The 13691-nt window shown below is 54.7% G+C and overlaps 1 protein-coding gene across 1 annotated transcript; it reads right to left on the bottom strand.

The window, feature by feature from the left end:
* Window positions 1-4625: 4625 nt before the first annotated feature.
* On the bottom strand, window positions 4626-7078 carry HOXC8 (homeobox C8). The gene is made up of 2 exons (XM_042990839.1): window positions 6643-7078; window positions 4626-5270 (listed from the first exon to the last, which is right to left on the bottom strand). The coding sequence occupies exons 1-2, from the start codon at window positions 7076-7078 to the stop codon at window positions 4978-4980; spliced, it is 729 nt and encodes a 242-aa protein (XP_042846773.1). The 3' UTR covers window positions 4626-4977.
* Between the last annotated feature and the right edge of the window lie 6613 nt (window positions 7079-13691).

The following is a 13691-nucleotide window of genomic DNA, read 5'->3' as shown; positions in this document are numbered from 1 at the left end:
GCAGGGATGCGCTTCCTACTCCGACCGTTTTTTTTTTTTTTTCTAGGAAGAGAACTACATCCTTCCCAGTGGGGAGCCCAGGCAGCCCACCACTCCACCCTAAACGGGAACAGGAGACACACGCCGCTGGAAACCTCCTAGCCAAGCCTGACCTGGCCGTGTTCTGACGAGCGGAGAGGGTTTAGACCCATACTGGGCAGCCCTGCGGAGGCAGCAGGAGGGGTGAGAGTTGGGGGCGGCCTCCAGAACCCCCAAAGAGCCCGTCATCCTCAGGCTCCTTTCTCAGAGAAAATGACATTTTTCCTTCTCCAAGACTATCCCTGGTGTCGTCTCCTCAATTCCTAGGTTCAGAGGGCAGCTTATTCCCAATCTTTTTAGAATTGAAAATAAAATGAAGGTCCAAGATCTTGGTTCCCGCTTTTTTTTTTCCTTGAGTGTAAGGCAGTTTGAAGCCTTTTCTGCCTTGTCAAGTGACCCACACCCACCTGCCTTTTTTCAGAAAAATTCTGGTGCCCCAGCAGCTGGGATACACCTTGGAGGCCTGGAAAAAAAAGAAACTTATCCTTCTCCAAATTCCACCTTCTGTGCTAGTTTCCAAGCACCCAAGGTGTCCCCCCACTTTCTCCAGACCCCTAATTTTGGCGATGAGTCCAATGTGGGGGAACCCAGAATAAATTCCCCCATAGAGATCATTTGCCAACCATTCGCAACCCAGCGGAGCCAACAGCCCAAGACTCTGCACCAGCTGGAGATTTGAAAGCCCAAAGCTCTCCCCTTGATCCCGCTTGGAGCTGGCACAGGGACTTCCAGGGCTGGGTGCCCCACCCCAACCAATAGGGGGTCCCTCATCCCCTCCCCAAACTTCCTCCCTCAGTGAGGGAAGCAGTTCCCTCAGCCGGATGCAGAGACCTAGTTTCTTTTACAAACCCACCCATAAATTTTATAACAGGTAGTTAAAAATTACGACAAGGAAGCTCTGGCCCAGCTTTTCACAATGGGCCACTGGAAGAATGGGACGGCACTGCGGCCTGCTCACGGGAAATTTTACTTCTAGTCTGTGGCACAACCTGTCCCGAGTTCACTCTAATTGGGGCCACGTAACTTTCTGCAGCCGTCAGGCAGCCAGTGGGGCGTCTCATTTGAGGAAGATGAGCCTGGGGAAGGCCAGTCAACTCTTTCACCCTAGGGTCCCCCCCCAAAGCCCTTTAGAGCACTCACTACCTCCCTCACCCCCCCACCCAGGTCCCCTGCAGGCCCACACCTCCCTTGGCCTCTGCAATGAAATGGGAGGGGAGATAGAATGCCGAGAATTAAAAAAAAAAAAAATCCAGAGAAACGAATTTACCCCCCAACTTAATAGCTGCATTATCCCGTCTCTACGGTTGAGATTAGAATAATAAATTCAAGGCGAAATGAGCGAGATGCTTCAACTCAGCATTTTGAAAGATACTATTTTTCACAAATCACAAATAGCTTTCGGAAGCCACTTTGATTGGCTAATAAAAAAGTAAAGAATGGGAGAAAGTCCTATCTGCTGCAGCCGAATGGTCCCCATTCCGGTAATGGGACGGCGGGAGCATTTGGGAGGACGCGTTTCTAAAGAGAGCGCATCCCGCTCGCAATTAAGTTCCCCCATAAAACGGGTTTTACCTCCTTTTCTCTCCAAACGAGAAAAAAAGAGGCGGTGGGCAGAAGGGGTGGGGGAGCGGGTGCTGCAAGAACGGGCGGCTGGAGCTCTCTTGGTCTGGCCCACCCGAGGCTTTGCGTCTCAAGCGATGCCGGGCGCCAGACGCACCCCGCCCTCCGACGCCCGGCTTGGGGCCACGGGCATTGCTGAGAAGGCCAGGGATGAATGGGGGCATTGGGTGTGGGGAAAATTCGGCGAGGTCCTCCGGAGCCACTTAGTGTAGGGTTCAAGCAACTTGGCTACGGGGCTGGCGATGTTTATTAGAAGAAATCATAATGACACATTAAAAAATGAAACAGCCCGCGGCCGGCCCTCGGAGTCTGGAAGGGGCGCCCGTGGGAAGGCCTGAGGTCGGAGCGAAATGCTGTTTATTGGGGCCTCCCCGGTGGGTAGCCTGGGCCTCCCGCAGCAAGCGGGGTTACCTGGATGGCGCAGCGGCTCGCAGCAGGGACCCCAAGTTTCCAAAGATTTCCCCCAGAGCTGTGCAAAGCTGTTCCCGGCTGCTTGCAGCCTGTGCTTGCAGTCGGCAGCCTCTCTCCCACGGCAGGCATCCCCTATCAAGGATGCCTGACCCAATCCTGTATTCACGACCACTTTGCGTGGGTGCCAGGGACCCAGATGCGGGTGAAATTACACAAAAATAAGAGTCAGCTTGGCCTAAGGGAAAATAACTGACCAGGAGAGAGAGACAGAGACAGAGACAGAGAGATATCGGCTGTCAAAAATATTTCAGTCTTTGGGGGGATCTGGTTTTAAGGACCAGAAGATCCCATCGCCTTCCCTTTCCCCCTTCTCCTGAGTCAGAAGACTTGTTATCTCTGGAATTTGGTACTATTTGACCAGAATCTTATTGGCATAAACAGATTTCTCTGTCTAGGATGCTCCAGGGAGGAGTGAGAGACCCCTTTACCCCCTGAGTCCCTTAGCTTTCAACCCCTTATTTTGGGGAATGAGGGGTCCCATGAAGACCCCCCTTCCCCTGCTGTGGCTGGGATGGAGGACTGTCCACTCAGCAGGTCCATCCTACCCACCTCCCAGGCCAGTGGCCCACACTATGAGGGCAGGGCTGGCTGCCCAATTGCCAAGGTGAAGCCAGGGGCCAGCGTGAAACAGCCAGAACAGAGGCTTGAGTAGATGCTAGCGGCCTGGGGGACAGTGATGAGTCTGCTGGCAGAATCTGAATATCAGAATATGGACCCAGGCTGCTTGGTGTACCAACTCCCTCACCTTCCCCTTCTTTCCTCCCACCCCCCCCCCCAGGCTTCAGCTTCCTCCTCCCCACCCTTAGCCACCTTCCTCCAGCCAAGTCCTCCAGGCGGCCTTCAGCCTCATATTCTTCCCACCCTGCTCCCTGTCCTAGTGCTGGGTGCTGGGTGCCCAGGGTTGGTCACGAGGGGCATGTGGAGATCAGAAAGGACCCCAGTGCCTCATCCTTAGCCCCTGGAAGAAAAGAGCCTAGCTGTGGGAGGGGCCCAGGGGGGGCATATTCTTTGTCTGGGCCCAGCCCAAGGCTGAGGAAGAGGAAGGTGACTCAGTGGGGGAGATGCTTTCTTCCCACTGGGATCCAGAACCCCACTTTGTTTGGAGCCAAGTTTCTCCCAAAAGCACACTTGCAGCAAACTGCTTTTCTTCCTCCTCCTCTACACCTCCCCCACCTTTCACCTGCCCTCCCTGCCCAGCCTGCCCTCTCCACTCCTAGGCGCCTCTCCACGTGAGCTCCCCCAGCCCAGTCAGACCAGTGGCGGACACCTTTTCCACAGTCTTGGGAGAGGAGGATAAGGAGGGAAGGAGGAGTAGAGAATGGGGGGGGGGGCGGGGGAGGAGGGGGCGTTGGGAAAAAAGCAAGTCATTCCAGCTTCAAATATGTTTTTCTCCTTTTTTTTTTTTTATTATGACTCACGTATACAATACAAAGTACTTGGACCAGGAACAGGGCTGCTGCCGGGACACAAAATCTACATTCATAGCTGGACATAAAGACAAATGACCAAAAATTATTATTATAGATATATTTTAACGTTTTTTTTTCTTTCGAGCACATTGCATAAACAGAGAATTCAAGACAGAGTTAACTATACATTCAGTGCAATTTAGCTCTACTCTACTGGGGTTAGAAGCACAATAAAAGCGCACGGGACCGGTGGGCTAGGCAGTCTCAGTTGTTGGGGTTTTCTTAGTGAAATTAAGCAGCAACAAACGACAACAAAACCGCATTACGAATACTCTCAAAGCAGGATTTCTCTCTATAGGTAGTGATAAAATACGTTGGAGGTTTCTTTCTTTTTTTTTAATTTTAAAATTTTTCTCTTTTTTTCTTGCATATTAGGATTTTCAAAAATGTCTTTTTTCTTTCTTCAAGATTATTGCAGGTTCCCTTTAGGTAGTATGTTAAAGATTTATTATCAGTATTATTATTATTATTATTATTATTATTATCATTCTTATTATTTTCATGATTATGGTGATTTCTGAGCGCTAAGACTAGTACAGCTCAGAGGAAGCTGGGCCCAACAACAGAAATCAGACAGCAAAGGGGAGGAAGGCATGGGCCCGAGTGACCATGGGATGGCTAGGTAGGATTTTAACGGCGACTGCAGGCTCCTATCTACCCCGAGGGGAGGGGGGAGGGGAGAGACCCGCATCTCCTTCAGGTTTCCATCAGGTTTCTAGAGAAAGTCAAGGGGGGGGGTCTTTCTAAGTGGGGGAGCCCCAGGGAGGAGGAAGGGACATTCCTTGCTATCATTTTTAAACGTTTCTTTAAACATTGCCCTTCCCTTCCTTCCTTCCCTTTTCTTTCCTTTCTTTTGGAAGAAATTAAAAGTAAATCTAATACACTAACCCTAGCATAAAAACAAAGCCACAAGTCTTCTTCTGTATTTTGAGAGGGCTCCCCTCTAAAATAAATACCAGAGAAGCAGGGAGGTGGGAGAGTGGCAGGAAGGGGTGAGAGAGGGGCAAAGAGGCCAGGTCTCAGACCTCAAAATCCAGGCAGGACTCCGAAGGGTGGGGGTAGGGACAAGTGTGTGTGTTGGGGCAACGACTGAGACAGAGTCCGAACTTTTCGCTGTGTCTCCGTCTCCCCCCCCTCCAGCCCCCAAACAAATAAAGATCGGGGGAAGTCCAAAGGTAATAAAACCAGAGCTGCAAGTATCTGACAGGTAGTTAGAGTTGTGAGTGTCATTCTATTCTCTATAAAAGCAAATGACAGTCGTAAACTTCTCAATTTATCCGCTACCATAAAACGAAACTTCAAGGGAGTTGCTAAGGGGGGGGGGGTCTCTCTTTTTTGCTTAGTCCTTGTTTTCTTCCTTTTCCTCCTCTTCTTTCTCCTCTTCCTCGTTTCCTTCTTCCTCCACCTTCTCTTCATCTCGGGCTCCGGGCAGTTTATCCTTGTTGTTTTCCTTTTTCCACTTCATCCTTCGGTTCTGGAACCAGATCTTCACTTGTCTCTCAGTCAGTCCCAGGGCGTGAGAGACTTCAATCCGGCGCTTTCGTGTCAAATAAGGATTAAAGAGAAACTCCTTTTCTAGTTCCAAGGTCTGATACCGGCTGTAAGTTTGCCTTCCGCTGCGCCGCCCCGGAGCTGGACAGAATAGAACCCCAGTCTGGTTATGTTTGGGTGGGGGCTCGGCTTTCCCCTGCCACTCTTCCTCCCCTGAAGTCCCCCCTCTGATCTCCCCAGTTCCCTCCCTCCTGAATACCAGGCGAGAGATCAGGGAGCAGGCAAGGGCAGGAAAGTTTGGGGGCTTGTTTTGTTTGGTTTCACCTTGGGAGGTGGGGTAGGGGTGGGGGCAGGGACTGGGGTCTGTCAGGAAACTGGGGGATGGCAGGGGCCAAGGGAGCACTGCAGAGTGCCCCCCAGGCCTGCAGGCTCAGGAAACTGGCCCTTGCAGCTTTGTTTACAAGTGCAGAGTGGCATTTGGTGAGCAGAGCTGGGGACAGTCTTGTTTCCAAAAGAAAGGAAAAAGGTCTGGGGGTGAGGAAGAGGGACTCTGCTCACTGCCCCCTCCTTGAATCTCTCTGCCTAATGCCTTGCCAGGAAGAAAAATAATTGATCTCCTGGAATGTATCACTGCTTGGCCTGATTGCTAACTGGAGACCAGCAAATAAATCACGGGCCATCCCCGCTGGAACTTGTCGCTTTCTCGCTTCCCCTTTTACTTCGAAATTGGGCCATGAGGGGCCACCCTTGGAGGGGCTCATGGCCTGAGCCACTCTGAAGGTCTCAGGGAAAGCCCACAAACCTTTGATTGGGGGCAGCTGGGCTTGGGTCCTCTGGAGCCCAGAGCCCTCTAATCTGCATGGCCCCTCTCCTTCCGTGCACTCTTTTTCTCTCCTCTCTGGCTCCCTCTCTTCTCTCCAACTGAGGGAAGTAAAGCAAAGTTGGGGTGGTGGCCCTAAGGCTAGTTCTCTGTGAGGAGGCAGTGGGTACCCCCAGAGAGCCAGGGCACCTGTCCTTGGGGTCTTGTCACCCTCTGATCCCGCTAGGGGAAGGAAACAGGAGTCTCCCTTTGCCCCCAAGAAAGCCTGGCCACTGTTCTGGACTGAGGCTCTCTGCCTTATGGAAAGACTGGTTTGCTCCAAAGGCTGATAACCTCAGGGTCCTCGGGGCCCCTGCCCAGCCACCTCCCCAACTTTGACTGTAGAGATGGCAAGGGAGGGAGACAGAGGGGGAGACGAGCAGACAGACAGACAGTGGTGGAGAAAACGATTTTTAACCCTTTGCACCCGGACACCACCTTCGCCCCCCGTCCCCCCAATACCCCAGGCGAGCCCCGCGCCCCACCCCCAGCCGAACCTCCCAACCTCGAGAAACCCACTCAGGCCCCCGGGGGTGGGGCCGGAGAGACCCCAAAGCCAGGAGGGAAGGCGAGGGCAGACAAAAAGGAGGCGAGGGAGGGGGGAAAGACCCCGGAGCGCGGGAGACCAAGGGGGAAAGAGAAAAGGCTTCTCACCGTGGGGTCTCATCCATGGAAACATGAGGCTGGGAGACGAGTTTTGATTTAAGTGGCCTTGTCCTTCGCTACTGTTAGTGTTGGCGGAGGATTTACAGTCGGGATATTGCACCACGCTCGCCTCTTGCTGAGCCCCATAAAGGGACTGTCTGGGGAGCGCCTCGTAGCCATAGAATTTGGAGGCGTCTCCGTGGCAGCTCAGCGAGCACGGGTTCTGCTGGTAGCCCGAGTTGGAGATGCCCGAGGTGCCGTGGTGGAAGAAGTCTTGGACGTGGTGCGAGGCGTGCTGGAAGCCGGGCGCCGAGCCGCCGGGCCCGTACACCAGCGCATGGCTCCTGCCCACGCTCTGAGGGAACCGGCAGTCGTAATAGGCCGGTTCCAGGGACTCGCCGCCTTTGTATTTGGAGAACAGGGGGTTGACGAAGTAGGAGCTCATGCTGGGCACATGAAAACCCGCCGCCCCCTCCCCTCTGGCTCGCGACTCCCCCCCGCCCGGTACCCCCGAAAGTCCCCTCCCCCCGGGAGCGAACCCCGGGCCGGCCGGCTCCCCGGGGCTGGGCTGGGCAGGTGGGGGGCGCCTGGGTGCCGGGCCCGGCCGGCTCGGCGCGCGCGGCTCCCGGGGCTGGGCGCGGGCGGCGGCGGCGGGCGGCGGGCGGGCGGCGGCGGCGGCGGCGGCGGCGGCTCTCTTCACTGTCGGTAGGTAGAGCTCGCGCTCTCGCACTTAGCTCTTTCCTTTAACAGCCCAGGCGAATTCCTCAGACTCCCGGCGGTGGCGGCGCTTACACGCGATTCGCGTTCATCAATCCACGACATGAAGACAGGCGAGAGAGAGAGAGAGAGAGAGAGAGAGAGAGAGAGAGAAGGAGGGATGGTGGCGGGGGGTTGAGGGGTTCAGGGCTGGGGGGACCTGGAGGAAGGGGAGGGGAGGAAGGGGGAGGGAGGGGGGTGTGGTGTCTGTGTGTGTGTGTTGCGGGGGGTGGTGAGCCAGCCCCAGCTAATGGCTGGGGCCAGCTTCTCCAAGGTGCGCGTTCGGATTTGAAGGTGCCTCTCCCCCCTTCCCGTTTCCTTCCTCTCAGAGATACCTGAGCCAGCAGGTCAACTCAGGTTACCTCAACAGGTATGAGACTCTCCCCCCACCCCACCCCAGGGGGTCGGATGCCTCGAAGAGAGAGCAGGTCCCCTAACCCAAACGATGGGCTCCCCAGGGGGTCCTTAAGCCTGGCACTCAGAAGGAGCTAGCGCATGAGTACCTCGTATCCCCCAATACTTCAGGCATCCGAACCCTGCATGTCTCCTGCCCCTCCTCAGGGTGGGAGGCCGCCCTGTCTTCCACCATCCCTAAGATTCCCTGGCCTGTCCGCTATGGGTAGAGGAGAGGGGCCGGAGGTGGGGCGCTCTCCATATACCCAGTCAGGGCGGCACTGCCCCTTCAGACACCAGCTCCTGCCTGAGGCTTGGCTGGGGGCTCTGAGAGCAAAGCAGTTTATGGGGACAGAGGAGAGGGCTGCTGGAGGGTCCCTGGCCCTCTGGCGGGGCCGATCCAGGATGTTTCTTCTCAGGAGACTATTTGTATCTGGGTTGGAAGGGACTGGAGCAGGCCTCTTACTTGTCTCCACATACTCTAACCCTATAGGAAATGCCAGCTCAGCCCGAGGGGCCCCCTGGCTTCACTGCACCCCCTACTTCCCCAAGCCAGCTGCCCAGGCCGGGATGTGGATGGGAACTGTCAACAGACACTCTTTAAATATTTACCCACAGTTTCTCTAGGGGGTTCCTCCCCCATCTCCAAGACTAGGGAAATTCAAGGTAATTCTAACGGATAAAAGAACCCTAGTCCATCAGGACCCTTTTCTGGCCATAAGCGTGTACAGTTATGTGGGGCTTAACACAGACAGAGAAAAGGGAGAAGAGGGAGAGCTGTGGATATGTGTGCTGTGTGCATACGAATGAGGAAGAGGAACAAGAACGATTTTTCCGGTCTTCCCCTTCCAAGGCTGTGCGGGGATGTCACACACAGGGCAATACTGGGGCACACTCAGGATACACACATCCTGTATGTGCCACCTTCCACCCTGAGACACATCGAGTGCATGCTCCCTAAACTATCATGCATGCCTAGAAGCGCCCCTGTCACCTCGCAGACCCTGTGCACTCAGGCACACAGGAAAATAAGACCTGACAGACACACAGGCATCTTTAGCTTTTTGCATCATGAAAAAATTTGCTACCTATTTTCTTTCCACATCCTGGGGTTTCCAGGTTGGATGAGGAAGGAGGCTGTTAGGAATCCAGGTCTCTGCCTTCCCCATCTGGAGCCCAGCTCTGGGGATGGATAAGGAATGGCAGTGCAGGAAAGGACGGTATAGAATGACCCCTCCCCCAGTCCTTCTATTATCTAAATAATTGCTGGGAAGATGGCCACTCTCAGCCCAATTCCCAAAGGAGATTCCCTGGTGCCCCAGCAAAGGACACTTCCAGGATCCCTTGAATTTGGAGGAACCCACCTCCACCTGAATTAGGGACTGCCCAAACTCTGCAACATCTGGGAACTCTGGCCCTGGAGCAGCAGGAGGGGAGGGTCAGAGGAGGGCTGTGCCAGGGCTGCAGGCCTCCCTAGGGTCCAGGACAGTGTGGGGCATGACAGGGGTCTCCTTCACTACCAGAGCCAGCTCTAGCCTTGGTCCCAGCCCTGCGGTCTCTGAGCCTACTCTGCTCAGAGTACCAAGCTGAAGGAGATGGGCTCTGGGTTCCCAGCATCTGGGTCATTGGGGACTGTCATAAATATTTTCCCTTCTCCGCCTGGAAAGAGGAGGCTCCGCAGGCCAGATCCGCTCTGGGGCCTGCGCCTTATCTTTTAGAGGGTGGGGGGATATCTCGACATTTTATGGTCCAGCGAAAACCCTGCCACAGAGCTATTCTTCCAGGCCTTTGTGTCTTGGAATGCAACTGTCCCGAGTGTGCCGCCACCACCGTCTGCTCTGAGAGCCCACCAGTCCTGAACCCCCTGGCTGGACTCGATTTCCCCTTTTGGGGGGGGGGTCCCTCGCCTTTTCTTTTTTCATTTGATTGTCTTTTTTTTTTTCTTTTTTCTTTTTTCTTTTTTTTTTTTCTTTTACACGTATCTGCTTGATTTCGCTCCCGGAGCTCGGATATAAAGGAACCGCAAGCAGCCATCCTCGCTGGGGCGTCTCTGCCCCTCGCCCCGAGGCCTGCTCCGCCCTCCTAGGTACCACGGATTTATGTTCGTTTGTCCGGGTCATTCTGCCTTTTTGTGTTAATTACGCGCTGCCTGCTTGGTGCTTATCTCCTTCGCAAAGCGATTATTTTCGACGCCCGCCCTCCTGAGCCTCTCGAGCCGGCTGCCAGAGCTAGGGCCCATCTCCCGCCGCCACTCGCGATTTATTTACACCTCGCAGGTGAGAGGATTGATTTGCTCAGAGCCAGTGGGGCCGGGCTGGGCCGGGGCGCGGGGCCTTCTCCCGGTTGCTCCTCGGGGCCGGGCCTCAAATGTCAGTGCGGCCAGGCCGGCCAGGGCACTGCCGCCGCCTCTAACATTGAGCAACAGCGCCACCTCGCGTCCACTTTCTCCAATGCAGTCGGGCCAGGAAAAAGCCAACAGAGCAGGCAGGTCCCAGCCTTGGCCCAAAGGTGGGAAATGAGAGGAAGGAGTTTCCAAATGGATGCGAGAAAGAGAGAGAGAGACAGAGAGAGGGAGAGAGAGATATGCGGGGGGGGTTCCCCAGAAGGGAGTTTCCTCGGGACCTCTGTCCTTTTGTTTTCCAAGTTCTCCAAATAAACCTTGTCAAAGGTTTCACACAATTTTCTCTTTTTGTCACCCTCCCTTCCCGCATTAAGAGACACTGTGCAAAGGAACTGCCGCGATCTCCCCCCTATTCAGGCGCATTTCTGGGCTCAGAACACCTCCGCTCACGCAGATGCACGCTCCGAGGCTCCCGCGACCTCCTGCCCGCGGCGCACACCCTAAACTCCTCGCTCCTCTTACCCTGCCGCTGGTTCCGCACTGCCTATTCCGCCGCCGCCTGCAGGACTTTGGGGTGGGACTGTGACTTCTCCCGACTGTTTGCCCCCTGGTTTGTAGCCCATCCCTCTCTCTGTCTCTCACGCGCGCTCTTTCTCCACCTCTCCCTCCCAGCCAGTGAGGTCCCGTTCTCCGTGGGCCATAGACAAAACATTCCTATAATCCGATTTCAAAGGAAAGAGTGTCCACCTTATTTAAACCATAAAACAATTAAGCCCAGACGTCTAGCCAGCTCCGCGCTGCTGTTTTGTTCGGCCCCATTCAGAATCCAGCGCAGGGAGACAAACAGCGCCATAAAAGTGGCATTTCGGGGCTGCGGAAATGTACCTATCCGCTGCCTTCCCAAGTGGAACAACCTTTAGGGTTTTGTGATTCTGACAAAGGAGCAGAGGAGAGGTGGGAGGGGAAGATTAGGGCAGGAGGGCGTTTGCCAGCCCCTCTATCCCCCAGCTTTCGTTTCTTTCCCTAGATGTGGGTTTGCGTTGTGTTGTGGTTTAAATTCACGAATTGTAATAAATAAAAATTGAATCGAATCCTGACCTGCAGGCTGGAGGATGAGCTGGAACTGAACAGTGGGCTGGGCCGGGTGGGCCTGCTCTGGATCCCACGGTCTCACCAGGGCCCTCGGAGCCCGGCGGCCCTCCTTCCTGCCCGGAGTAAGGCCGGCTCGGGCGGGCTGCAGGAAGCAGGCCGCGCTGACGGAGGAGGGGAGGCGACAGGGCCTTGGAGCAGGGGCGGGGTGGAAGCCCGGAAACGCCGCGGAGCTTGGACTGGGAGAAAAGCCCCAGTCCCCGCAGTCAGGACCCAGGGACACGGATGCCCTGGCCTCCGCCCCGTGCGAAACTGACGCCAGGGTCTCAGAACAGCGCAGTGGCCAAAGGGGAGAGTGAGGATTTGCGAAAAGAGACAAAACTACGGGCAAAGCACCATTCAAAAGGACCAAGAGAACAACTGCTTCTGGAATTGGGGAGGAGGTCTCTTAAGTGGGAAAAAGGAGAGGGTGCTTCAGCCACTGGGAAAACCAGCGTTTGCGACTTTTGATGGCTCCCCTCAAAATATCACCCAAACAAAATGTTTGTGCCTTCCCACCTTCCTCCAGCCCCCCAAACTGGCGTGCTGGACGGAAGGAGGGGGTAGGAGATTCAAATGATGGGGAAGGGGCTGGTCCCTACAAGTGCCTCACCAATCCTGTTAGGCGATGCGATGGAGGAAGCTACGGAAGGACTGGGATCCCCAATTATTTTCTTTTACGGTGGTATTCCCCAAGTATTCAGAACAACACCCTGCACCCTCACCAGAATGGGCAGCCTGAGATATTAAAGGGCTATATTTCAAGCAGTCTGAGTTTAATAGTTTCCAGATTGGGGGATTTCCGAGAAAGGGGGCGCCGAGCCGAAGCATACCCAGCAGCTTGTGTCTGCTTCTGATTAGCAGATGAAAACTGCCGGTTCTGGGGAAGGCGCTCTGGGGTGCAGTGCAACTGACCAGCCCCTTCGGGCTGTTGCACACGTATGGCCGCCTACCCTTGCGCCTGCGGTCCCACCACCACCAGGGAACACCCCACTCCTGGCTAATCCCTGACCAACTTCCTTGGGCCTTGGCCACGTCATCTCCCAGAAATGCTGCAGCCACTCAGCATAAGCCCGTTACCCCCAAACCAACATTCAAACTAAACACCAGAGAGAGATTGAGAAGAAAAGAGAACTAGGAGAGGGAGAGAGAGAGAAGCTGAGAATGCACTGACAAGTTGAAAGTGGATCTAATTCTGATTGTATTGGTTTTGCCATCTTTCTCCTTCCTCCCTCCCTTCCTTTCTTCCTTCTTTTTCCTCCCTACTTCCTCCCTCCCTCCCTCCCTCTTCTGTTTCTCTCTCTCTCTCTCTTTCCCTTTTTTCACTCGCAACGCATTCCCCAGTGCCTCTTCTGCTCCCTGAGGCCTGCTCAGCCTTCTTCCTCACCGCTCACCGCACACCCTCCCTCCCTCCCAGCCATCCCTCGAAGCACCAATGCAGACAGGCAAGAATCCAGCCCGGGCCCTCACCCAGCACCCAACTTTCATCTTCACCTATCTCTTCCCTCCGATCTCGTGTACTCATAAATTATTACAATTAATTACAGCCAGGGAAAACCATTCATGCCATGCCCCCACCCCCCACCCCTGGACTCCGACGAGCTACCAGGAAACTCACAAGGCAGCCAGCCGGGGCAGGCACGAGCTGGGCCCGGGCCTCAGCAGCCCCCACTCCACCCCAGGAGTCTTCACGCCCACCCCACCCTGCCTGGAGAGCAATGGCAGGCACTTGCCCTTCCGAGGTAGAGGGAGCCCCTTCCCTGGCTCCGGCTTCCCCCAAAGGATCTGAGCACTTGCCTCCTCCACGACAGCAGCCTGGGAGCCACAGGGAGGAGAAATAACGAGAACTGGATGCGGTTGGGTTTCTGGTTTTTTAAGTGACTTCGATATATTAACACAGAGCTGTTCTACCATAACAAACAGAAGCACGTTACAGGACGGACGCTGGGGATCAGAAGAAACACTGCTATGTACACACCCGAGGCGCCGGCCTGCGCCGCCGGACCCAGCCTGCGGCACGGTCCGGGCCCTCGCCCCTCAGCTCCTGGGCTGGGAATTGTTATTGTGTATGTGTGTGTGTCTTTTTTTTTTTTTTTGTACAAAATCTGCACGCAGAGCACTCCAGGCCTGGGGAGGGATGGCCCGGACCACATATGATACAGAAAAAAAAAATAGAAATATAGCGATTCAAGTACTGGCTTCTCTGAAGAAAGGAGGGGAAAAAAATCACATTTGTGTGTGTCATTTATTTCAGTTGCGCTGGGAGAAGAGAACGCGGTTTCTCTCCCCGCCTCCTCCTCCTCGCTGGGTAGAACTAACTCTAAAACACCAATTTCTCAACACTGAACCCTCCCAAATCGCAAGAGTTTTCCTTTTCCCCTTCCTTTTTTTTTTTTGTCTCTTTTTAAGCTGATGGGCTTTTCTCTATCTTGCTCTTTCC

Source organism: Panthera tigris, chromosome B4 (genome assembly GCF_018350195.1).
Source record: "Panthera tigris isolate Pti1 chromosome B4, P.tigris_Pti1_mat1.1, whole genome shotgun sequence".
In the NCBI taxonomy this organism is placed as follows: Eukaryota; Metazoa; Chordata; class Mammalia; order Carnivora; family Felidae; genus Panthera; species Panthera tigris.
The sequence above is the reverse complement of the archived record's forward strand: the minus strand, read 5'-3'. Positions and strand labels throughout refer to the sequence as shown.